This window comes from Vigna angularis, chromosome 5 (genome assembly GCF_016808095.1).
Source record: "Vigna angularis cultivar LongXiaoDou No.4 chromosome 5, ASM1680809v1, whole genome shotgun sequence".
Taxonomy (NCBI): domain Eukaryota; kingdom Viridiplantae; phylum Streptophyta; class Magnoliopsida; order Fabales; family Fabaceae; genus Vigna; species Vigna angularis.
The window spans coordinates 40072845-40097100 of record NC_068974.1 but is presented as its reverse complement, the minus strand read 5'-3'; the positions used below and the strand labels follow the sequence as shown (position 1 = coordinate 40097100).

Genomic DNA, 24256 nt, shown 5'->3' with positions numbered 1-24256 from the left:
GTCTATTTGCCTCTCCTCTTGTGTTGTGCCTTTTGATTTTAAAGTAGAATTTGTCTCTTTGTTCCTTCAATTATTTTGGGGTTTCAATTTGCAAAAATGGTGGGGTCTGTCTTTTTTTTGCCATTATTGGTGAGGAAAGAAAAGGGGGTCCACAAGGCACACAATCACATGGGGTTGCTGACACTGCAAGTGGGCCACACTCATTTATATAATGACAGGTTGTGCATAGGTCCCTCTACCCATGTGAGTGATGCCAGTACCACTTTCTCTCTCTTAGATATTTATCTCTCTACCCTTTAGATTCTCTTTCATGACAGGAAAGGACATGCACAGATCTAAAAGTAGGGTAGATGCCCACACGTATGACAAAAGTGACCAGTTACTCGAATCTTTTGGGGTCTGTGGCCTTCTGAATGTGTGTGACAAGGGCCGTGCCAGTTACTGTGCTGTGCTATGCTATTCTCTTTTTTTAACTTGCCCTCTCCAAACATTTCAAGTGCCCCCTAGGTGTTTGTGAAAACTACAAATGTTCAAAAGGTTGAAAACCACTGAGAGTGGGATAAGCACAAGCCGCAATGTTGGTTGGTTGTTTTCTTTTTGCTTGCTTTGACACGTTAGTTTCCTTTTAATATGATTCAACTTGCGACCATAGGCAAACAGAAGGTTACCTCAATGGTGGTGTGACCCATGACTAGTGACACCAGTAAATCCATGCTTTGCTTCGTTTCTTGGAAGTTCACAAATTAGACTGTGTTTTCGGGACTGAATTCTATGTGTGATTAATAATCCTGTTCCCTTTATGATCAAGACATGTTTGCACATGTCACGGTCTTATGCGTGCATGTGGTTATATTTCTGTGGCATAGGATTCTAGAAGCATGGTCAATCGGGAAACAGATGTTAACCTCTGATTGTTGCAATTTCAAATGCAGTGTTTGTGGTCGGATTGTGTACTACTTTCACAGGATATATATATATATATATATATATATATATATATATATATATATATATATATATATATATATATATATATATATATTTGTTTTTTTAAACATTTACCATCACTCTTTTTGCCTAATTTTCAAAAATATCAGGCGCAGTACTTCATACATATATGGACATTTTTGGTTTTCTTCTCCCAAGTCTTCAAGTTTTGACATTCCATCACTGTCTTCCATGATTGAGCAAGCACAGCACAACTAGGATAACATTTTTCAACACTTTTATTACTGTCTTACAAGAATATCAGTCATGTAACATACTCCTGTTTACAAACTCTCAGAATCAATACTAATTGTTTGTCATTTTAAATATTTTATATTTATTATGTTATGTTGGAAGATCTATGAAATAAGATTAACTTAAACTATATATAATATATAAACAAGTATAAATCTTATTTTATAAGATCATTTTGCAAATTTGAGTTAGATTTTATTGAAGTTTTTTAGACTATTGTAGATCAAAAAATACTTTGACAAGTTTAGTTTGTGATGAATTCTGTGGAGATTTGAAGAAATTATTGATAAAATTAGTAACTTTGGAAAATGTAGGAAGAGAAATTAAATTGGTTGGTGAATCCTATGGTCAACGATCTTTAATACAGGATAGGCTTTTCCTTCAAACAAAAAGGGAAATATGAAACCCTTTTCATTTTTTGGTTATGGTGGTTTCCATGCAGATATCTAAATTTTCCTTCACTATATTGCATTTAGGGTTTTGTTGTGTAGATATACTGTATTAAATGATGAGAAAATTATACTTACCTTCTTTCATATAATGTTAGATCACATTTACATCTTATAATCTCAAGTTATAATTTTAATAAAATAATAATATATATGGGATATATGTCTGTTTAAATGTTAGGAAAAAATATAAATGCCATTTTATTATGTATATTAAAAAATGTGTATATTTTAGAATTAATGGAAGTGTACTTAGTACTAGCTTAGAATAAACAATTGTATTTTCTAATAAATGTGTCATTGCAGTTAAACATGTTGGAGATAAAGGACGACTTTTAAGGATTTGTGGAAACTAAATAAAACATCTAATAATTAAGTAGTTGGATAAGATATATTAATTTAAATTATTGTATGATCTACTTTATCCAAACAAGAAGTTAAGCAGGTTTAGTCATGTTGAATCCATATATAAATTGTTGGGTTTAGTGTCATAAAAAATAGAACCAAATAAATGACAAACATAACATAACACGTTCTAATTCATATCGGGAACAGCTTTTATGTTGGCCTTTTGCCAATACATTTATAAAAAAAATATATAGGGTGTTGTTTCGGATATTATATTTTATTACTTTAATTTCCTGATTTTGATTTATATGAGAAACTTGAAACAAAAAGGAAAGAACGAAGGTGATAATAATCTTTTTACTATTTTAATAAATTAAAAATACGAAATAAAAAGAACTTAATATGACAATTTTATTGAAAAGTAATAATATAAAATATTTTTTAACCAAACTTGGTAAAAAATAAAATAAATACGTGATTACATATGTACTAAAAAGGGACTTTTGAAATATTGAAGTCTGAAGTTGTATGAAAAAGAACTCATTTTTACAGTTAAGTTAATTCTAAATGTATGAAAAGTATAGAAAATGTTACCACACTGTTGAGCTGGAATTCAAAATTGATTTGAGTATTTTAATTAAAATCTAAAATAACTCTTATAAGTTGGAAAAGATCTCATCAACCTATTCAGTTAATATTCTTATTTGATTATCAAAAATTTAAATTTTGACCATTTAAATATAAATAAAAGATTTGTAATAAATTTAAATGAAATTAATTTTAAATATCAAAGTAAAATAGATAATTAAGAGGATTTTAACCATTTTAGGTTTGGAAAAAAGATGATTAAAGAGCTTTAGATACTGATTGTGATAATTTTAAAAGAGTGAGGTTTATATAATTTGGTATTTGCTAATAAGATTATTTGATTGGGGGGATTATTGAAAATAAAAAGGTAAAGTTTGTAAATTATAAAGGTAGTATTAACATGTATTAATTAAACTCAACTCATATTTTATTAAAAGACGAATGAGAGCCAAAATGAATATTATTATTATGCTTGAAAGAGGATCAAACTCATGTTTCTTGCAGTGGTTGGAAAGTATCATGAACATTAATATATCAACACAAATGTATTTAAATGATTTATAAAAAATATATATACACTAGATCTAAACCATAAACTATATATTTAATAACTAGTTCATATGATTAAACTAAGGAGGTAGGTAATGGTTGTACCAGTTATTTAAATTTAGTATGTTTACCAAGTTAATAACCGTCCAATTTTGATAACACTAATAAGGGGAAAGTAGAACATCTAAGAAATAAGAGATAAATAAATTTAAATAGATAAATTAATTTTTTAATAAATAATTTAACTTGAAACAATATACAAATTTACTTCAGAGATGTAGATAATAAATTAAAATACGAAAATAATTCTTTTAACTGAAGAATAGTTAAGAGGGTCAAATATGCGTAAAAAGATTAACGCTTTTAAAATTAAGAAAAAAATAATGGTCAAAAGTTCTTAAAATTAATCTTAAAAACCTTTCAATTTTGCCCAGAAAAAAGAAGAAGAAAATTTTAAGTTCTTTAAGAAAGAAAGAGTCTAAAATAAACTGCTATAAGAATATTCCACGAAACTGATATAAGAGAAGAGTGAAGTATACGATAGAGTTAATACATAGTATGTGAAGAAAAGAATAAACATGGTTTAAAAAATGTAACATTATTCTTAAAATAATAACTTTTCACCAATAATTATAAGTTAACAATTAAGCAGAAAATTCTAAATTTAGCCTATGTTTACTAGCAAATTTAATGTACTAGAGACAAAAAAATATTTTTTAAAAAAATTTGTGTATCATGATCGGAAAGTATCGTGATGATGATAAAGATCAGAGAAAAAGTCAAGGTAGGGTTGAGGAATTCTGACGATGATAAGGTTCCGAAGAGAATGAGGGAAGAAAGAAAGGTAGGAATGGTGGAAGCTAACTCTAAAATGGTGATAAGTTATGGTATATGTTTCCATAAGGGTGAAGGGTTTGAAAAAAGATATGGTATATAGTGAATATTCAAGCGAGATCAGGGCCAGTGGGGAGCTGTTCGTAACCGTCATGGTGGGTGGCGGCGGCGACGTAGGTGCTGGATGGTACCGGAATGCACTTGAGGAGAACAGCTACGACTAAACTCACCGCACCGATCATGACGCTTACAAACCACAGTTCCCGGCTGAGCGGTACCGTTTGGGCAAAAGCACCAAGATATTCAACTATCAAGGCTTGAGAGCATATCGTTATGCCCATCACTATAAGGAACACCCAGCTGCTTATCATGCCTTCGAAAACATTGATCTTCTCCATGTCACGGCTGTTTATCTCGTTGAAAACCTATTAATCACACAGAATGTTCTTTTCAATGGTTGCATGCATGGAAGTTAGCAGAATACGATATTATTCTAGGCCAGCCGTTAACTGACTATTATTACCTGACAGAATACGAAGCTGTTGAATATGACTGTGTTCAGAAGCAAGGTAGTATCGTCGTGTTCATCGAGCTTGAGAATCTGTTTGCCACGAAATTTGAGAACCAAAAGGACCATAATTTGGTAGATGCTCTGACCGATTATGTTCCTCCACATGATCCTGGTGATGAATTTAGCGTTCTTTCCTATAGGGGGCCTCTTCATCAGCCCATCATGCGGAGGTTCTGTAGCCAGTGCCAACGCGCCGAGAGTGTCCATGATCATGTTTACCCAAAGCATTTGAACAGCACTGAGAGGAGCAGAGCCTGAAATGAATTTCTGTTGTGATTACTCATCTGAATCGAACCAGTAATTTAGCCGTGGCTTGAAAAGCTGGTTATACGTATTATTACCTGACACGCAGGCTGAAACGAAATTCAGCATGAGAGCTACAACATTAACTGTTAACTGGAACTGAACAAACTTTTGTATATTAATGTAAACAGAACGCCCCCATCTGGTAACCTTCACTATGGTCGAGAAGTTATCATCCATTACAATCACATCCGCGTTCTCTTTGGCAACCTGGAGAAGATCGAGGTTAACAGTACTCAGCACACAGTTCTATGTAAAATAAGTGACCAAAATGAAAAATGAAACCGACTATATATATCACTCTCTGCCGAAAACCTTAGGCATTAAAGCATTAGATTAATAAGTCTTCGGACACTTGCATTTCGGACAATAACATCGTATGAAACAAGAAATGGAAAGTGATATATAGATTGTGGCTGCAATAACAAACCTCTGTCCCTGCAATGCCCATGGCTAGTCCAATATCAGCTTCATGCAACGCTGGGGCATCATTGGTGCCATCCCCAGTTACTGCGACAACCTCGTTAAAATCCTCCCTCAAATGGGTCACTAATTTGTGCTTGTCAAGGGGCAAGGATCGGGCCATTACCTACAAACACCAAGAAACCGATTTGTAAATGTATTATCCTTGCTAAAACAGTAAAAGTAGTATCCTTTGAAGAGTAATCTAGACCTGAATTTTCGGTATTATCTTTTCCAGTTCTTGCTGGGACTTGTTCCGGAAATCTGGTCCCTCTATCGCAATTCCATCTGTCAATATGCCGCATTCTCTAGCTATTGCTTTGGCAGTGTTTATGTTGTCACCAGTCACCATTCTAACGACAATGCCAGCTTCTAAACAAGTCTTGACAGCTTCTTTTACTCCAGGCCTGACTGGATCCTTGATCCCAACAATAGATATCAACGTGTATTTGTCCTCAGGAATACGACCTCGTTCAGAAGATCCTTCAATATCGTTGAAGGCAATGCAGAGTGTTCTCAGAGCATCAGAAGCAAATCCGTTGATAACTTCTGTGATGCTACTCCTTTGTTGTTCGTTCAAAAGGACCACTTTGCCGTCTGCGTCGACAACTTTGTCGCACATTTTCACAACCAATTCTGATGCTCCTTTGCAAAATGCTCGATACTTGTTGGGGCCACCGGGAAGAGCCACCAGCACTGACATCTTTTTTCTGGTTGAGTTGAAAGGTTCAACCTTCACTATTTTATACTTGTCGTTATAAAACTTGGAATCACCTCCCAAAAGCAAGCCAAATTCCAACAAAGCGGATTCTGTGGGGGTACCCATGATCTTGTTCTTTCCATCTAGCCCTTTGACTATCTCTGAGCCAGTATTCTGGAATATGGATTGCAAAAGAAGATCAAATGTTTGTTCAGAAATCAAGGGCTTCAACAAATTTTCACTGTGGTCGCTTTTAACGGCCTTAGTTTGTCCACAAATCCATATTTTGTCTACAACCATGTGATTTGTAGTCAAAGTTCCTGTTTTATCAGTGCAAATACAACTTGCTGAACCCATGGTCTCGCATGCGGAGAGATGCCTGACCAGTGCCTTGTCATTCATCAATTTCTTCATTGCAAATGCAAGGCTTAGTGTGACTGCCAAAGGAAGCCCCTCGGGAACTGCCACAACTATAATAATGACGGCGGTGGCAAAGAAATTGAGAAGCTTGGATGCATCATTTAGAGACCATTTTGTGATCTCATGGTGAGCTATTTTCCCCCACAGAAACCTGCTCGTCAGAACTATGAACGTGAGAAGGGCAAAACCCAAACCTATCTTACCAATAATGGTTGCAACTCCATTTAGTTTGACCTGAAGTGGTGTCTCATCATCTCCTCCTTCGTTCAGAGTATCCATCAATCTTCCCCATTCCGTCCTCACACCAACGGACGTGACCAACATCTTTGCAGACCCATCTTGCACTGTGGTCCCAGCAAGAAGAAAAGGCTTCTGATTATCAACATTTACGGCGTCGCTCTCACCTGATAGACTTGATTCGTCTATTAATAAGCCGAAACCAGATATCAATAACCCATCTGCAGGAACTACGTCTCCTATTGAAAGATGGACCATGTCTCCTACCACTAGATCATGAATTGAAACTTTTTGCCTTCTGCCGTCTCTTGTAACTTGAATGCTGACATTTTTCTTTTCTTTATCCAAGTCCTTAAATTGCAAAGACTGTTTATAGTCACTGATTGAAGTGACAAAGACCACCAAAAGTATAGATAGTATGATTCCCACTCCATCGTACATACCTTTTGGCCAACCTTCGGTTAAAATTCCAACACCAACTGAAACGAATGAACATGCCATAAGGATGATTAGAGTTAAGTCCTGCATTGCATCCCAAACGAACATCCAAAAGCTTCTAGGGGGCTTCTCGGCATGCCGGTTACAGCCATAGATATTTTGTCTGTGCTCAACATCTACCGAAATAACGCCCTCTTGCAAGGACACACGAACAACCCTTGCTACTCCTTCCACTCCTTCGTACCGTTCTAAACATTTCTTGTCATGGGATCGAACAATGGAGGCTAATTCGTCGGGCTCAATTTCGAAGCCTGCTTCCCGAGTCGCTTTTGAGAGCGTGTAACCTTGATTATCACCGGTGTCGCCACCGACACCACCACCTTTACCTCCGCCGTCACCACCATCACCATCACGACGGCTCCCAGCTGAATGAGAAGGAAAAGAAAAAAAATGTAACAAAACAGCGAGTGAAAAACAAAAGGGTGAATGAAAGTGATTAAGCGTGTATACCGTTAATAAAATGCAACGCTGCTTTTTGAACATAGAGAGCCACCCGTATTTTTTCCTGGTAAAGATAGTAATAAGAGCGACATATTTTCATAGTGCCAGAGGTTAAACATAACAGTTCCTTAGCTAAACAAAAAGCACACTACACTGCACATAACATACTGCTTATCATAGTCGGAAGACAATTTGATAAAGTCAAATGAAATGGCTGCCAATAGGACAACATACATTATTCACCACCTTTATAAAGCTTATACTCTTTATCTTTTACACCATTGTAGTTTTTCAACATAGAGCTGGCCTAGTTCGATACATGTTTTAATTGTTTCTATTACGAAACTCAAATGAATTAGTTTCATGAAATTGAGATAACATGCATACGTAGTTAAGCCATGCAAGCTGTTTGTCCAGTTTAATGCTATATACAATATAAAAAAGCGAAGATGTTCGCTGTGCTACACTACTTTGAGTCCTTTCTTCTTTACCCGTGGTGATTATCCTTTAGTTTTTACCAGTGTCTGTCTTATTTTCTTCTTTGCCCTTGATTTTATAATGTTTTATAATATTTATATTATTATAGAGGATGAGAGCTTAGAAACCGTATGCTTAGGTTATATGAAATCCCTGGTTTAGTAGATCATAATACGATTACGTTATAGCATTCTGAATAATTTGATGACTGTCATCTCAATTTTGTATTTGTTAGAAAACAGATGCAATTAAACCATTACATAGTTGGTATCCACACATTCTCTTGGTGTTTCTGAACCAGAAAATGATATATATGATGTTTTGAATAGTTTTACTTTCCTTTACTACTTCGTTTGGAAATTTGTTACCTTTAATTGAAAGTAATGTATGATAGAACTGCGGTAATACGATTTAATGTGCAACAGAGAAGAGGGAATTTTTCTCTTTTTTCGTTTGATGTTGGTGTCTTCGATTTATAATTGAGGTATGTAATAGCATTTTCAATCTTCAAATATTCCCTCATTCATAGTCATATCAACCTGTTCTGTGATCTAAAATTCCCATAGTGGTGGTATAGGAATTTTGATGGATCACATGTATCATGAAACCTCATTTGATGATCATATTCTTGTAAATTTTATTTTTATGAAAAAATTATTATTCTTTTGATGTAACATTGATAACAACATGAGCGAGATTTAAAGTCTCATAAAGAACTGAACAAGTCTTTTGGAGAATTTAGGTCTTCAAATAAATCCCCGACTTTAAAATTATTAAGAATGAAAAATGGAGAGTATCACAACAAAAATATAATGAGACCTTATCAGAAATTTAATACAAATAATTCTAAGTCTAGTATCACTTCACTTGCGTATCACTTCAAGTTGAGTTTCACTTGATAGCTTAATGTATGTCATAGTATGTAATTGCTCATGTTATTGATGTTGGTAGTCATTTTCTTACTAATCACAGAAAAAGAACATTCACTGGATACTTATGTATCTCAAAGCTATTTCTAGATGACAATCTACACTGCAAACATGAAAATGTATTCTCTTTCTTTTAAGCAAGAATATATTGTTGTTACAAAAGCTATTTAGTCGCTTGTATATGAATGCATAAATTCTTACGATTGGAATATTTACAAGACAAATATATATATATATATATATATATATATATATATATATATATATATATATATATATATATATATATATATATATATATGCAAGGACAAACAAGTTTGGATGACTATGAAAGAAATTTGTGAATTTAATAAGAGTTTTAAAATCTCCCTGTTTCCCTCTTTTATGTTTGGTGTATGTTATTGTTTGTTGTTTGTATATTTTATTGTTTGTTATTTGTTGGTGCCGCTCTGATTCTTAAATCGAGGTAACGTGAAAAGAAGCTCCGGCGACACCAAGTTAACGATTAATCAATTCTCCCGGATCTATACATCAACGTAAACATTTTTTATTATTAGGATTAATTCACATGCGTTAATTATATTTAAAAATAAACAAGAGTAGGTTACTAAATTACTATGTAGCTGGTTCAGTAAGAACTTGATTACACTTAGAACTAGCTTTCATTGCTTGCTACGCTACCGATGTGGCTGCGTTTTCATCGAGAAATTTAATGAAATATGCAAAAGGAGCAAAACCAATCGGATTTTGATCTAGTGTGAGTTTTTCTGAAGCCGAAAATGGTAAAACCGATGCATATATATATATATATATATATACATGTTTCAACAGTGGAATCGGTTCTTTGATCCGAAACGGAAAAGAGAGAAGTAATGGATATTACACCAATCGATTCACAGAGATTAGGTATTGGAATGGAAAACGGAAGAGACGAATGTGTACCTGGAGCTTTCTACGCTTGTGTTCCGCTTCGGCGCGTTGGGCGAGATTGGCGACCATGCGGAAGCGGCGGCGGGGATTTTTGACGACGGAGACCGCGGATCTCCATCGGCGGAGGGCGGACTCCGAAGGGTTCTTCGGCTGGACGCTGAAGTTTTCTCTGAGGTACTTCTCCATTGCTATTCACTGATCACTAAGCTTTCTCCATTAACAATCACTCTCTTCTTTTACTATTTTGGTCACAATATTGGTTTGATTAAGAAACACGAAACGAGGAAGAGAAAGAAAGAAAGTTTCAAACGACGCCGAATATGGCGGGAACAAGAAAGAGAAAGCTGCCACAGACAAACAAAACAGAAGAGGAGCACTAAAGCCAATTACCGTAACATCCTTCGTTTTCTTCATAATTAATTATAAAACGTTCTCATTTTACTCTTTTACATTACCATAATATCTTTTTTTGTCAATAGTATCTCAAAAAGTAAATAATTTACTTTTGTTTTGAAAAATATTTTTTGTACTTATGGTTTACAAAAACTAATATATCAAGTTTATGCGACTCAATAATTTAGTTTTATTGGCCTTACACATCTCATTGCAGAATTAAAATATGAAAAATGTATCTTTAATAACTTTTTTTTACAATTTTTATAGAACTAATAGTTTGTAAATAATTCGTTTTAAATATACAAACCCTTTGTAAATAATTCGTTTTAAATATATTATTGACACGTTTATTTTAAAAAAAGTCGTTAAAATATTATTTTTGTCTTTAAAACATGATGACTAAAACTCAAGAAATATAAAAGTAACATTATAAATGTAAAATCCTATATGTTTTCTAAAAGGATTGATTGTGTCACATGAATTATAAGGGTCACATATTTGTCCCCATTATGATCATTTTATAATTATCCTAAAATTTTGATTGATCCACAGATTCACAATTATAACAATTAATATAATTATCTACTTCGATATTTTAAACTTAAATTTATCATTAATGAATATTAGGTTTAACCGTTTGAAGGGTTACCGGTATATAAGTTATTGTCATTCGATTTCAAAATAATCATTATGATGATCATATTTGTGGAATAACTTATCATTTGAAACATCTAATTTTAAATTAACTGAATAATTATATGATACCATATGCATATACAATATTAATTATTATAATAAATTTAAGATATTGTATAACTATAGAACACGTATTTTACTTTATATAATATATGCATATATATATATTCTGATTTTAAATTGTTGAGATAACATTATATTTAAGAGAAATAAGTTTCATTTGAGGTTTAAAGGAAAAAGAAAATTTATGTGAGAACCATTTTGTTTTTTCATTTATTTGAATTATGAAAGTTAATTAACGTAGTCAAGTGTTATATATTCGAAATAGTAACATAAATTTATTTTCATTTTTTTTTGTTAAAGTGATATTTTTAGTTTTTTAAATTTACATTGATATTTTAATTTCTTAATTATAAAATTAATAATTTTTTTGTCCTCTATGTTTAAAAATGTATATTTTCGTGAAATTTAAATTTAGTGGAAAGATAAAAGAGTTGAGAAGTTGATTAAAAGTGAAGAGGAAGAAAGATATAGAAAGTTTATTGGAGTTAGTTGCAGAGGTGAAAAATATCTAGTCACTGGATTATGTGGATTGATGAAAGGAGTTTTTCGCGGGAGAAAAATCTAGTCTCCGGCTAAATCGGAGAAAGGAAGTTAGTATAATAATAACAGATTAGATTGAGGGAAGAATGAGAAGAGAAGTGAGAAGAAATGGAGGAGTCATGCGCGCTGTGTAAGAAGAGGGCGGCGATGTTGTGCGACGCGGACCAGGCAAAGCTGTGCTGGGAGTGCGACGGCAAAGTTCACAGCGCCAATTTCTTGGTGGCGAGGCATTCTCGTGTGCTTCTGTGTCGTTCGTGTCATTCTCTCACTCCCTGGAAAGCCTCCGGCACCAAACTCACGCCCTCCATCTCCTTTTGTCAACCTTGTCTCGGGGATCGAACTGCCAGGTTGCGGCTCTTGGTCAACGATGTTCGCCAACCACAAAAAGAAGGGGAGAATGAAGCGCCTCCACCGTCCTCTGCTTCTGCCACGTCACCACCCCGTCCTGCCGCTTTACCATTAAGAAATCACTCTTCCTCTATCGATTCTCATGTAAGAAGAACAAAACTCTCTATCCACATTTTCTTTCTATTATTATTATTATTATTATTATTATTATTATTATTATTATTATTTATTGGTTATGTTATTGGTTATAGGATGAGACAGCGTGTTCTTCGTCACAGATGCTTGATGCTAACCAGGGCAGTAGGGATGGAACCTCTGAGCCTACTGAAGAGACGACGAAGGATGAAATACTTTGACACATATCAAATTTTTTTTTTGTATTTATTTAATGGTATTATTTTATATTTTTATTTAAGTATAAATATTTATTTTTTTATGAATATTTTACTTTTTTATAATTAGTCATGATTGTGTTAATGAGTAAGTATTATAAGATTATGTTCATAGACCAACCTCAATTTATTATGGTAGATTTAGTTTTGTTTCCTCGTTGATTTTGCGCTTAATCCCTCTGAAAATAAGTCTGTAATTTTTCTCTATGGTGAAAATCATTTGACTGATTCTAAATATTAGTATCAAGATTAAATTGCAATTAAAGAGAAAACAGATCTTGAGCTGGATATCGTGTTCAATATAAAAAGAGGAAAATGCTCGAGAAGAGAGGACCAAATCATTAAAGGAAAAAATTCTTTGACAAAAACAAAACATTGATGAAAAAAGACATTCATTTGAATAAAGGGGCCCTTTTACACCTTTCATCGAAGCTCAGTTGAATAGTTAATTAACATATCACCACATATAATGTTTTAACTAACTAAATAATTTGAACAAAATGAATGCTTGCAAGCATATACCTCAACATCACTAGAAAATTATGAGAAATTTCAAGAACTATCAGATGGAAATACTGAATACGATTTCTGGTAATTCAAACGTGAACATCAATGAAAAAGGAGTCAATATGTTATTCGTGATCAAACACTTAGTCATATACTTTCCTTCAAAACAAGCAGGAATAACTAAGAAATTTAGTTGATTTTCAGCATGGTATCTGAACTGAACCATGAATCAAGTTTTAATTCATTTATAGCGATCTGAACGTAAAGTTCAGAACAGAGTTCATGCACAGTGTTTGAATGTTGAAGAATATAGTTTCCATGTACTCATTACAGGAATCTGGGACAGATACAACATTTGAGAGACAACTTTCGTATCATATGCTGTCTGTCAGCCCATAATTCCATTCATCAATAGATTCTTTCTTGTCTTCCATAATTGGTAGGGACTACTTATTTCACGTGAGAACAAAACACAACAAAATATTTTGTTCCATTCTATTCACAGGTTCCACCATTTTCAGTTTTAAATCAAAGCATACCACCTTTTAACCCTCCAAGTTCGATAACTTTATTGTTCTTAAAATACCATATATAAATTATTTAACAGTTTATCAAACGCTACACATGCTTAGCTTTCTTTTTCCTTTTTCACACATCAAATATTCTGGTGTCAGGCCTGATCATTAGGTTTAGTGCCTATTAAAAAGAAATATTTTAATCAATTTAGTAATCTTTGAGGAGAAAATGAATGAGAGACTTTTAAGATATGATATTAGAGTTAATAAAGGAATAGAAGAAGGCCATGAGAATACTCTAAAGCAAACAAAATGAGATAATGCTTTAGCTGATAGTAACCTGAACCCTTTTTTCTAGAACACATATATATTGAGATTCTTGTGCTGAATAATTATTAAAGATGTACCTACCAATCTGGCACTAGCTGGTGCTTGATTATAAGGTGCTTTATGCAGATGGTCCCTCACCCTTGCTTTTTTTCCATCTGTGTATGATTCTCTAGAAAATAAAGTTTCAAACTTCATGGAGGAAGGACGACACACGTAGATCTCCACATCAATAAACTTTTCATTATTCATCGTCTGGTTATTTGTCACCAATTATAAAAAGATTTAATAATATACATAAATTTTCACACTGATAAAATATTTTTTATAAAAAATATATTATGTATATAAATTCATATCCATTTTTTATTTTATTTGACGTGAAACTTTATTTATATCTTAACGTTAAAAACGTTCTACATTATTATGTAGCTTCCATGCACTAAATTTACTATGGTGATCTGGGTAAGCTCTTTTTGAATGCTATCAAATTCCAAGCCAGCAGCAAATCTTGTGAAGATGCATCGTGGTCTCATCGACGTGGAAAGGTTATGCTTTACTGTTTGATGGGATAACTTTAGTCCATTTTATGTGGTTGTCAGCTGAGTGGTTCAAAACCAGAATCCAGAAGCAGGCTTTTTGATACCCAAAAACATTCTGGGTGATGTGTATTCCAGTGAACAAGAGAAATGGTCTAGAAGCAACCAAATTTCCTTCCCCCTCTAATTCTGACACCACGATGGAATCTCTTCAACAGTAACGCATTTCTCCCTTTTCAGTTAGCTTTTTAATAGATCTTTTCCTTTTTAGTGATGGGAACAATTATGCATTGATAACCAAATAAGGGAAAATATACCCCACTACAAGTAGTTCAAAAAGAAGGGATAATAAAATCGTAAAACTTTGAATGTTTTCCACAAGTATTATGGCATGAACATGCATAACTTCAACATTAAGATGGTAGGGACTAGGTTCAACAAATAATTACACTTTTTAACATTCTTTTGCCATTAATTTGCCATCAGTGTTTCCAATTATGCCGATGCTGTTCTTTTTCTGGCAGTAAGTAAAACACTCTAGATAAGTTCAAACTACACGTTGATTAGTTATGACAAAAGATGCTTCATTCATTTAGACAAAGTTTGTCCTGGTTAGTTATTTATACCATATTTTATGAATGGTTGCTTCCGTTAAAAAAGCCGTTAAGAGATGGATTTTAAAATTAATTCAATTTTATAAAACTGATGCATAATGTAAGATTTGTATTAATTTATATATTTTGAATTAGTTTTATCTCTAATTGATATAAAATCTTCAACACACAAAGCAAACAATGATTTATGAGTGGGTAATTTTACTAATGAAACACCTTTTTAATTTATCAATTATGTATTACTAACACACATCACTGTGTTGTAGCTGCTACCACATACAATCACCGGAATGGACTGTGACAGATTGAATGTTCATCATCTTGCATGTTAGCCATATTCATTTTGCATTTTTCAGCAATTTGTAAAATACTGTCACTCAGCATTATGTGTCATCTTATCTGTACTTTTTGCTTCCTATCTTTTTGTGGTGGATATATGAATATCTGTAATAATATTCTTAATGAACTTAGCTTGGCTGCATGAGAGAGAGAATAGATAAGGAAGAGTTTAATGTCTCAAATATTTATAAGTTCTTTTGGAAACCCTACAATAATTAATGTCTCAAATATTTTATCCCTTTTGTTGACCATATTGATCTCAGGTGGACCCTGCTGCCTTGGTGCTACATGAGCATGTAATGCAATTTTTCCATCAGTAATGATACATACACACACTGACAACTTTTCTTATTACCCTGCCAGCATACAAATCTCAGCATTCATCATTCTGTTATCTCTTTTTCTCTGCTATCAGTCAATAACCCTCCTTTGCATTAATTCTGTATGTTCTGTGTGTCCAAACCTGTCTGGATCATATAACATTTTAATTTTGGCACTTCCATGAAGGACTATTTTTTTTTCAAAGATTATTAACAATAAAATAAAATGTGGAGACTGCTGTCATGAGAAGGTTATTGCTTTTTGAAATATGCGTTGGCCAGGAGCTAGTATTGCCAATGGATCATAAACAGACTTTCTCTGCAGAAAAGTTTCCCATTGAGGACCAAAATGGGCCCTCCATTCTTGCTGTGTGTTGTAGTGGGGCAAATACTGCTTCACTCCAAGTTGTGCTCTTTGGCAGAATTCTAAAATTCTTTTGTTCTGACTTAGAATGTATTCTAGGCCATCAGTTCCATTGGAAGAAGGAACTGCAGAAGTTAGAAATGCCACTAAGTAGAAAATATCTTCCTCTGGAATCACAACAGATGTTCTGTTGTCCCACCTGCAAACGACATAAATGCATTACATCCAAATTCATTTTTGACGGCTAAAATACTTTCAGGAGTTTATATTTTCTGAACCATTCATTACTTTGATTTGTTCACCGGGTAGATAAGAACGGGGCCGTTGCTAGTTTCTGTCAGGATATTCCCGAAGACGACTTCTGCGAAGTTGTGTATCTGACTTCTGGGTATCAGAAGATTTAGCCACGGATGTGGAACATCCCACAACCCTTTTGAACGCAATTTCACCTCAGATACATGCACCCTGTCTAAGAAATCTACAAATGTAACTTCTGTTGAAAAAAGGGTCGATTGGATGTAGCTTAAACGGGACAAATGTTCCTCAACTTCCTACACAAAAAAAAAAAAAAAAGTGAGACGGTTCTTCTTTCATTATGACTAATGAATTAATTGTATACCCTTTCTTTAATCATCTAGATTGAGTGTTACTGGCCTCACCTGGTTTGCTGCATCAATTTCTTCCACGTTAAAGTATTTAGCCAATTCAAGGCAGAAGAGGGTTCTTCCATCAGACTTGAAATGACTAGCTTGAACTGGGTCTTGTGGGTTGAAGGATGATCTCCAGTTATTTAGCAGACCAGTTCTGTTTATTATCACAAATCCTTCAATGTAGTCAAACATGTTTTCTGAAGATATTAACAGCTCTTGGTCTCTTGTGAATGCCGTGAAATCCGAGTACAACACTCTAATCCATTTCACCTGTTCCAAAAAATACAAAACTTTCGGTTATGACAATTTCTGCTCCCAAGAACAAACCAAAACCAAAACCAAAGACCTTGTTTCTGGTATAGTCACTGATGCATTACCATGGCAGGTGCTGGTTCAAGGACAATTCTTGCTCTGGTTATAATGCCAAACTGGCCAAGTCCCCCAAGAACACTGTGAAAAAGTTCCCCATTATGCTCAGCGGAAGAGTTCACAACCTCCCCTGTTCCTGCAGCCAGTCAGGTAAAAGATGAATTAATAGTTCAGAAAAGACAAAATAGTAGCTGCTGCTGCTGCTGCAGTTACACAGTTCATTTTGTTTTCACTAACCCGTAACAATCTCCAGCTGCTGAACATTACTTATCTGGGGACCATACTTAAATGCCTGGCCACTGACACCAGCGTTGGAGAGAGTGCCACCAACTGTCAGATGCAGGTAGTCTGTCCACGATCTTGGCGCCAGTCCGTATCTCAGAGTCTCGTGCAAGATGTTTATCCACAACTCGCCACCCGAAACATCCACGTATGGAGGAAAATTTCCTACGTGTACCTGCATTTTTGGGACCTTGAGTGATTCCATGTTGATCACAATTCCTCCATGAGCTTGAGCCTGACCCTGGAGAGAGTGGCCGTGACCCCTCGCTGCAACCGTTAGATGTGAACTCGGACCCCTCATCCAGACATGTTTTATGGTGGCTGCAATATCAGAAACTGATTCTGGATGCAGTACTGCCATTGGATGATACTGATACCTGTTTCCAAAGTCTCTGGCTGCATTCCTTAGGCTAAGTTCATCAAAATTTAAATGCCCTCCAAGGGGAAGTGATTTCAGCGAAGAGGGGATGCTGGAAAGACCCAGATCAAGCCGAACAGCTATGCAACTAATGAACAATATCGTGAAGCCTCTGAGGAACAGAATGTTGTGTTCTACAACGAGGCTATGAGGTGAATAAGAGTATCTCATTTTTTTCTTCTTCTTCTTCTTCTGTTTGATGGTAGTTGAAGGAATAAAAGCGTGATTTTGTAGACGATGTTGTTTGTGAGTACGAGTAAAAGGAGAAAGTGATGGAGAGTGGAGGAACTTAAGGTTTGGGCAAGAATTTAAAGGAGTCTGTGGGTGGCTTGGTCAACCGTCGTTGAGTTATGTCATGACTTGGGAGAAAGCGTATGTGGACTTCTTACTTGAAAGGAAGAGTGTTAAAAGAGAGACGCCAAAGGCATTACAAGGAAGCCAAAGTTGAAGAGGAAAAGTAACATCAAAGAGAGATCACACAAATCTTCTACTTTTCCAAACAGTGGTAACCACAATTACATCTTATTATAACAATAACATGAAGGAAAGACATGTTTCAAATATTTGTTCATTAATGAATCTAAGTATGGTTTTTCCGGATTTAGAAACAAGTCCTTGTTTTCTTTACACAGCGGCATTTCTATTTTGTCTTATGGATAGTGTACAGTATAGTGGACTGAGAACAATCCTTTTGATCCCATCGATATACACAGAATAGTTGTTTGATCGGTATGACTATAGACAAAATTATCTTAAGGTTTTGGACTGATATAATTTTTAATGTGTTCAGATTTTATTAGTGTTGTGTTTTTCTGATGAATTGTGACCGTGACCGATCAGTTTTATGTAGTGTTGGTGGTGAGTCCACTATTGACGGAATGTAAACGTAGCGTATCCTGCAATTAGATTGAATGAGAAGGACTCGGGGGCTGCTTTTGAATTCATTGGTGGGGTACGTGTTGGTCCAGGAGACACGTGAAGTCTTGATTCATTTCTGGTGTAGGGACCTCTTGTGTGGCTACTGTTGTAGGCCATGAAAGAAGAAGACCAAATGGGAGTGGCAGTTTTGGAGAAACAAATGAGACACTGCTTCTTTCTTGCATATCTGCTGAAGCATGCACAACTGCCACTGCACTGTTTCAGCCATGCTATTGTGTCGAATCTTTAGTACCGAGCTATTCGACAAGTCTCCGTTGATTCTCTTGTCTATTCTTCGGGAGGGTGATGCCATGCCAGTACTGCCATAACTTTATCCTTTTCATGCAACCAGTGTCTTGGTCCAATCACAAATTTTGCACCTTCAAAGAGTGCCATCTTTCCTTCACCATGGCCAAATCACTTTGTCACCTTATTAGATTACCAAAACTGCTTTCGTGATCCTCTGTTCAAATTATATCGGGTCACCAATGGGGTATGTGGTCCTGCAAAACCTCCATTGCTTCCTCTGGGAAACATATACCAATGTGCAATAGTCTCTTGTTATTCAGAAAGAAACATAAAAGTAAGAGCTCATGCTGTCGGTACAGATTTCTCTTCCTCTCTTTCCTTCTTCCACAAGTCTCTCCAAGTGAAGTTGCAGTGAGAATATTCTCTTTCCTTTTTATGGATTCTGTTCTAGCTATATCGCATTGCTAAATGCTTTTTACCTTTCTCTTTCTGCAGTAAACAAGTTTTACCAAGATGATCAGTTTAAGAATAAAGAACAATCTGTCAACATTAACGACATGTGTTTCATTTGAGAAGAAAAACAGTTCTTCAAGTATTTCGTTGTAAGAATATTAAAAGAAATTGGTAAGTTGTAAGAAAAATATATTTCTTTTTTAGATTATTGTAAGAATTTGACTAGGGTATACGTGTGGTAGAAAACCTAATCCATCTTTTATGAGTTACTTTTTTAGAAAGAAAAAAGAAAAGAATGCGATGTATAGAGTAATTATCATGTGGGGCTAGTGAAGACACGTATGGTGAGAGGCACATATATGGGGCCTTCATTGCCCATCGATGCTTAGATTTTAGAGAGCAGAATCAGCTTTTTAGGCAGAGTAAAAGCTCACGAGTATGAACACTGAACAATTGTCATGTTTCACAAATCCATTAAAATGGTTTTATTAACAAAATAAGACAAGAACGAGACATGAGTGACAAATGTTAGTATGATATGAGAAGTGGGATATGCCCAACAACATAGACAAGACAAGTACCTTTGACGTTTTCACATTATTTACATCTCACGATAATCAAAACCATTACATTATATAAATAACCTTCTTATCATATTTCATACCCCACTTTAACACTTGTCGTATCCCAAACTTACACGTTAAAAATACTATTTTTACATTCTTTCCTACCCACAGTTTTCCTCAGTAAACTTCATCATCACCAATGTATCGAAACCGCGAGTCTCTTTCTCAGTCAAATTATGAAAAAAATATATTTAATTCACTTTGAAAACGCGTAAGCAAATTAAACCACGATAAAAAAGTTTTTCTTAAGCAATGTTTGTGCATCAGCATAAATAATAAAAGAAAAAAAAGTTTCAATCTTTAATTTTGAATGTACTAGGAGAGTCACTATACAGAACGTGAAAGTTGTAGATTTAATGATATCTGAACCAACCCATGTATAAAAGAACATTGCTTCCGACCAAAAAACTTAAACTGTATGATTGACCAGTCTCAGGACATCAAACGATCAATGTCTCTATATGAATATTGGTTGACTTGAGGTCAACTTCTTTCACTTTATGTTTTTGGGATTGGACAGCTCTATTAAATATGCAATTCTAATCAAATACCTATTTTAAAAACTACAAATAAAAGTATAAGATAAAGAGATAAATGATTAGAAAGATTTAGAAAAATTTGTAACAAAAACCAACCAAAAACTATGTAAGGAAACTTGAAGGAAAGTGTCGATGAATATTTTAATTGTGATCCAAACCTGACATGAAAATTTTGATTTCTTTTTTATATATTCATCTTTTTTATCTCCACTTCACGTTCATTATCGAATTAGTCACAAATTTATCCCATTAAATGTTATTAAGATTTTTATGTTATCACCCATATTAAAATATATTTTAAGCACGTTTTAATGAAAGCATAAAGAGTTCCTTAAATAAAGAAAAGGTAACTTCGTTTTAAATCATATGAATTTGTGTTAAAATAAAGGTTCACACATTGAACTTTAGAAAGTAAATATTTAATATATATTATATCCAAGATTCCATATACGTTTTATTATTCGATAGGTTGGGTGGAAAGTGTAAAAGTGAGTGGGGCGAAATAAGTTAACACTAATATAATTTTGTATATTTTATAGTTACGAATTCTGTATCATAAGAAATGATTTTTTTTTACGGATTCAAAGTAAACTTAAAATTTTACGACGTATCAAATATGTTGGTAGGGAAAATAAGTTACCACTACGAAATATTAATTTTTATCTGATAAAATAAAATAAATGTTACATTATCAAAAATATTATATCGTCAATATAACTGTTAAGATATATACAAATGGTAAAATTATAACAAAAATTGTGATTTTATAATAGGTTAAAATTAATTTACTCTACATATGTACTATTTTCATGCAAAAGTATGCATGAACATGTTTTTGTTTTACATTTAAGATTGATTTCCAGTTATTAATAGGGACGAAAACAAGTTATTTCACTTAGCCTACACCATTTTCACTTCTAGTACTAAAGTTTTTATAATGTAATATTACATTAATCTTTTAAAATGTTAACATTGTTATGATGATATATATAATAAGTAATATATCTATTAATAATGTAAAAATTGTTTGTGCTATCTTAAAGCATTAATTATAATATATAACAAATACTTAATTAATGGTGCATATATCCAACAATATTATACCTATTAATTTATGTAAGACATATATAGTTTCATAACTCAAATATCTCATTTACTCGATAAAATATTAATATATTTTATAACATATTGATATCATTTTCATCTAAAACTTTAAATAAAAGATTTATGAATGATGTTTAATTTTCTCATTGAATATGTGTAAATTATATTGTTACTTAGATTTTCTAATATTTTATTTTACTTTATGATCTAATTATAAGATCATATAGAAACAATTTCATTGTTATTTATGAACAATTCACGACGTATATAAATTATGCATATTTATGAGCTTGTATTGAACTTGGTATTATTAAATGAATATGTTGGAGGCCAAAGAGCTTTTGCAAGGTTAAGAAAAAAAAATTATCCATTTTTTAATCTGAGTTTATAACTAAGTTTTTTTTATTGTAAAATCGCTTATTGATCAATAAATATTTTTTTTGAGATATTATAATGTTTCTCCTTCCAATAATTTCCACACATTAATTAATATGGTATTAGAACAGTAATATGATATCAATAATTAGCCTTAGCCTTTTCTCTTTCTGCACTTATTCCTTTTCTTTGGACTTCAATTTTTTATCAACCATGGAATTAGAGGCTACATTTTATATGATCTCACTGATCAATCATATTTCATTTATCTATCGAAATGTTATTTTTTATACAAAAATTCTTCTTATGTTAATAGAGTTATGCATTGTTCCAATAGGATTCACGAAAATTAGATATCTAAAAAAATAATAGTCATGAAAGTTGATACAAAAATAAGAAAAATAATTATTAAAGTGAAATGTAGCCCAATTAGTTAGAGTTTCTTTATATGGATTGGTCATGTTTAACTTTTGACGTGTGCATAATAGATATTTTAATAATTAAAAAAATATATAAATATGGTTAACCATAAGATAAAATAGTTTGTTATTAATATTTGAAAGATTTAGTTTTATTTTAAAATAATTTTTAAAAAGATAAAATTTGGTAAAAAATTATTCAATTTTTTAAAGATATTTTTGAATATTGTTACCTTTAAGATATTGTTAAATATACTTAGATATTATTGTTAGATAATAATAATAATAAGTGTCGTCTTGGTATTCAACTTGAAAAAGACAAGTTTTTTTAAGAGAAGGAATACTCTTAAGAAAGATAAATAAATACTCCTGACTTAAAACGTTTGAAATAATATTTTTGGAGTGCTTACACGTATATACTTTCTGCTATCTAAGAACATAGAAGAACATTGAGCTAGGTAATAGTGGCAGACCAATCCATCACTTCAGTTTTTTCAGAGTGTGATTTTGTTCATACTTAGAAAAGTTGAATAAATGGTCTAGAACTTAATGTCGCTTTCGATCAATAATGGAATGAGTAGTAGTGACTAGTGAGCGTCTCAAATTTCAACGCATAAATTTCTGAGATGTTACTTTAATCCTGTGTGCATTATAATGAGTTCTCAAAAGACAGGCTCCAATAGGTCAGTTTTTTGTTACTTAGCCATAGTGGTGGACACCTTCGCTGTCACGTATCAAAGTGCAACCGTGTAGCTTTAGAACATGGCGCTTCTATAGAACCGTAGACTTGAGCACTAACACATTTTAGCATTCCACGTGTAATAACAATGGTCAAACAAATCATGTTGTCATCTATGCATGTTCTGTTTATAAAGTTACAATATCTATAACTTGTTTTTGACTTACTTCAAATGATGGAAATAAGTTACAACCTATACGAAACCTCATTCTTCTTCAATTATTAAAAGATTAAAAATTCTTTTTAAACAACTAAATATTTTACAACAGTATTTTTACTTTTTTTTTATTCTCTTATTTCTTTAAATAATACAAAAATTTATAACTTTTATGATATTTTATCTTTATAGTGTATGTCAAATGAACGTGAAAGTGTGTTACCGTATTGATACTGTTTAAAAAAAAGTATTGATACTGTTTAAAAAAAAGTAGAACAATTACATACCTTAACTTTATATCTGGATGTCTGTCATAACATAACAGGTCAAAAGTACAACATGGTTTCTCTTTCATTTCATGTCTTGAAATGCATAAAATGTTGATGAAATTCATTAGACAAATTTGAAGTTCAAAGGAAGGAAATGCATCCAAGATATAAGGGCAAAATACATCCAAGGCCCAAAAGGCTCCCAAACAGTACAACAGTATGCATGGTAGATGGAAACAACCTTCACTTATACTTTTCCTTTTGGGCTTCTCTTCTTTCTCTATCAAATCAAAGATTCAATCCATTGTTGGTGTTGTTGCTTTACTAAGGAACATAAAGAAAGCTGAAATTCAACTATAAAATCAGGACAAAACTTAGAAACAACAGGGTATGCTGTGCTTTATTATGTCTTGTTTTTACTGTTTATAAATGATAAATGATATTTTACACATAAATTTTTTACAAACCCTATCCTTTTTACTTTTTACTTTCTTATTTCTTGAAAAAAATACAAAAAAAATTGTTTTTGCATAACTATTTTATCACTGTAATGTATTAAATGAACGTAAAAATGTATCACTCAACCATTACTCGTTTATAGATAGTTTCTAAAGTCATAAATAATAGAAAAATGAGAGTAGTACAACAGCACTATGTTTACTCTGTTTTTATAATACTTCTTAAAAACAGAAAACAATTAATAAAATAATAAACGAAATAATAATCACAGAGATAAAAGTTTTACTTCTGA

At 33.0% G+C, this 24256-nt stretch overlaps 3 protein-coding genes across 7 annotated transcripts; 1 reads left to right on the top strand and 2 right to left on the bottom strand.

The window, feature by feature from the left end:
- Positions 1 to 4055: 4055 nt before the first annotated feature.
- LOC108340122 (putative calcium-transporting ATPase 11, plasma membrane-type) lies at positions 4056 to 10164 on the bottom strand. 5 transcript variants are annotated; one of them, XM_017577349.2, is made up of 8 exons: positions 9991 to 10164; positions 7652 to 7706; positions 7549 to 7566; positions 5558 to 7485; positions 5315 to 5473; positions 4923 to 5094; positions 4534 to 4835; positions 4056 to 4435 (listed from the first exon to the last, which is right to left on the bottom strand). In XM_017577349.2, the coding sequence occupies exons 1-8, from the start codon at positions 10162 to 10164 to the stop codon at positions 4121 to 4123; spliced, it is 3123 nt and encodes a 1040-aa protein (XP_017432838.1). In that variant the 3' UTR covers positions 4056 to 4120. The 5 variants fall into 5 exon arrangements, with proteins under 5 accessions (XP_017432838.1, XP_017432839.1, XP_052733664.1 ...); XM_017577350.2 differs by lacking the exon at positions 7549 to 7566 and having other exon boundaries at positions 5558 to 5619; positions 5815 to 7485; XM_052877704.1 differs by lacking the exon at positions 7549 to 7566 and having other exon boundaries at positions 5558 to 7501; positions 7650 to 7706.
- A 1473-nt stretch (positions 10165 to 11637) lies between these two features.
- Positions 11638 to 12412, top strand: LOC108339493 (zinc finger protein CONSTANS-LIKE 3). The gene is made up of 2 exons (XM_017576621.2): positions 11638 to 12165; positions 12273 to 12412. The coding sequence occupies exons 1-2, from the start codon at positions 11782 to 11784 to the stop codon at positions 12375 to 12377; spliced, it is 489 nt and encodes a 162-aa protein (XP_017432110.1). The 5' UTR covers positions 11638 to 11781; the 3' UTR covers positions 12378 to 12412.
- Positions 12413 to 15422: 3010 nt separating this feature from the next.
- On the bottom strand, positions 15423 to 17828 carry LOC108339906 (cytokinin dehydrogenase 6). The gene is made up of 5 exons (XM_017577132.2): positions 17195 to 17828; positions 16966 to 17093; positions 16598 to 16858; positions 16227 to 16489; positions 15423 to 16137 (listed from the first exon to the last, which is right to left on the bottom strand). Exons 1-5 carry the CDS (start codon positions 17826 to 17828, stop codon positions 15816 to 15818), a joined length of 1608 nt encoding a protein of 535 aa, XP_017432621.1. The 3' UTR covers positions 15423 to 15815.
- Between the last annotated feature and the right edge of the window lie 6428 nt (positions 17829 to 24256).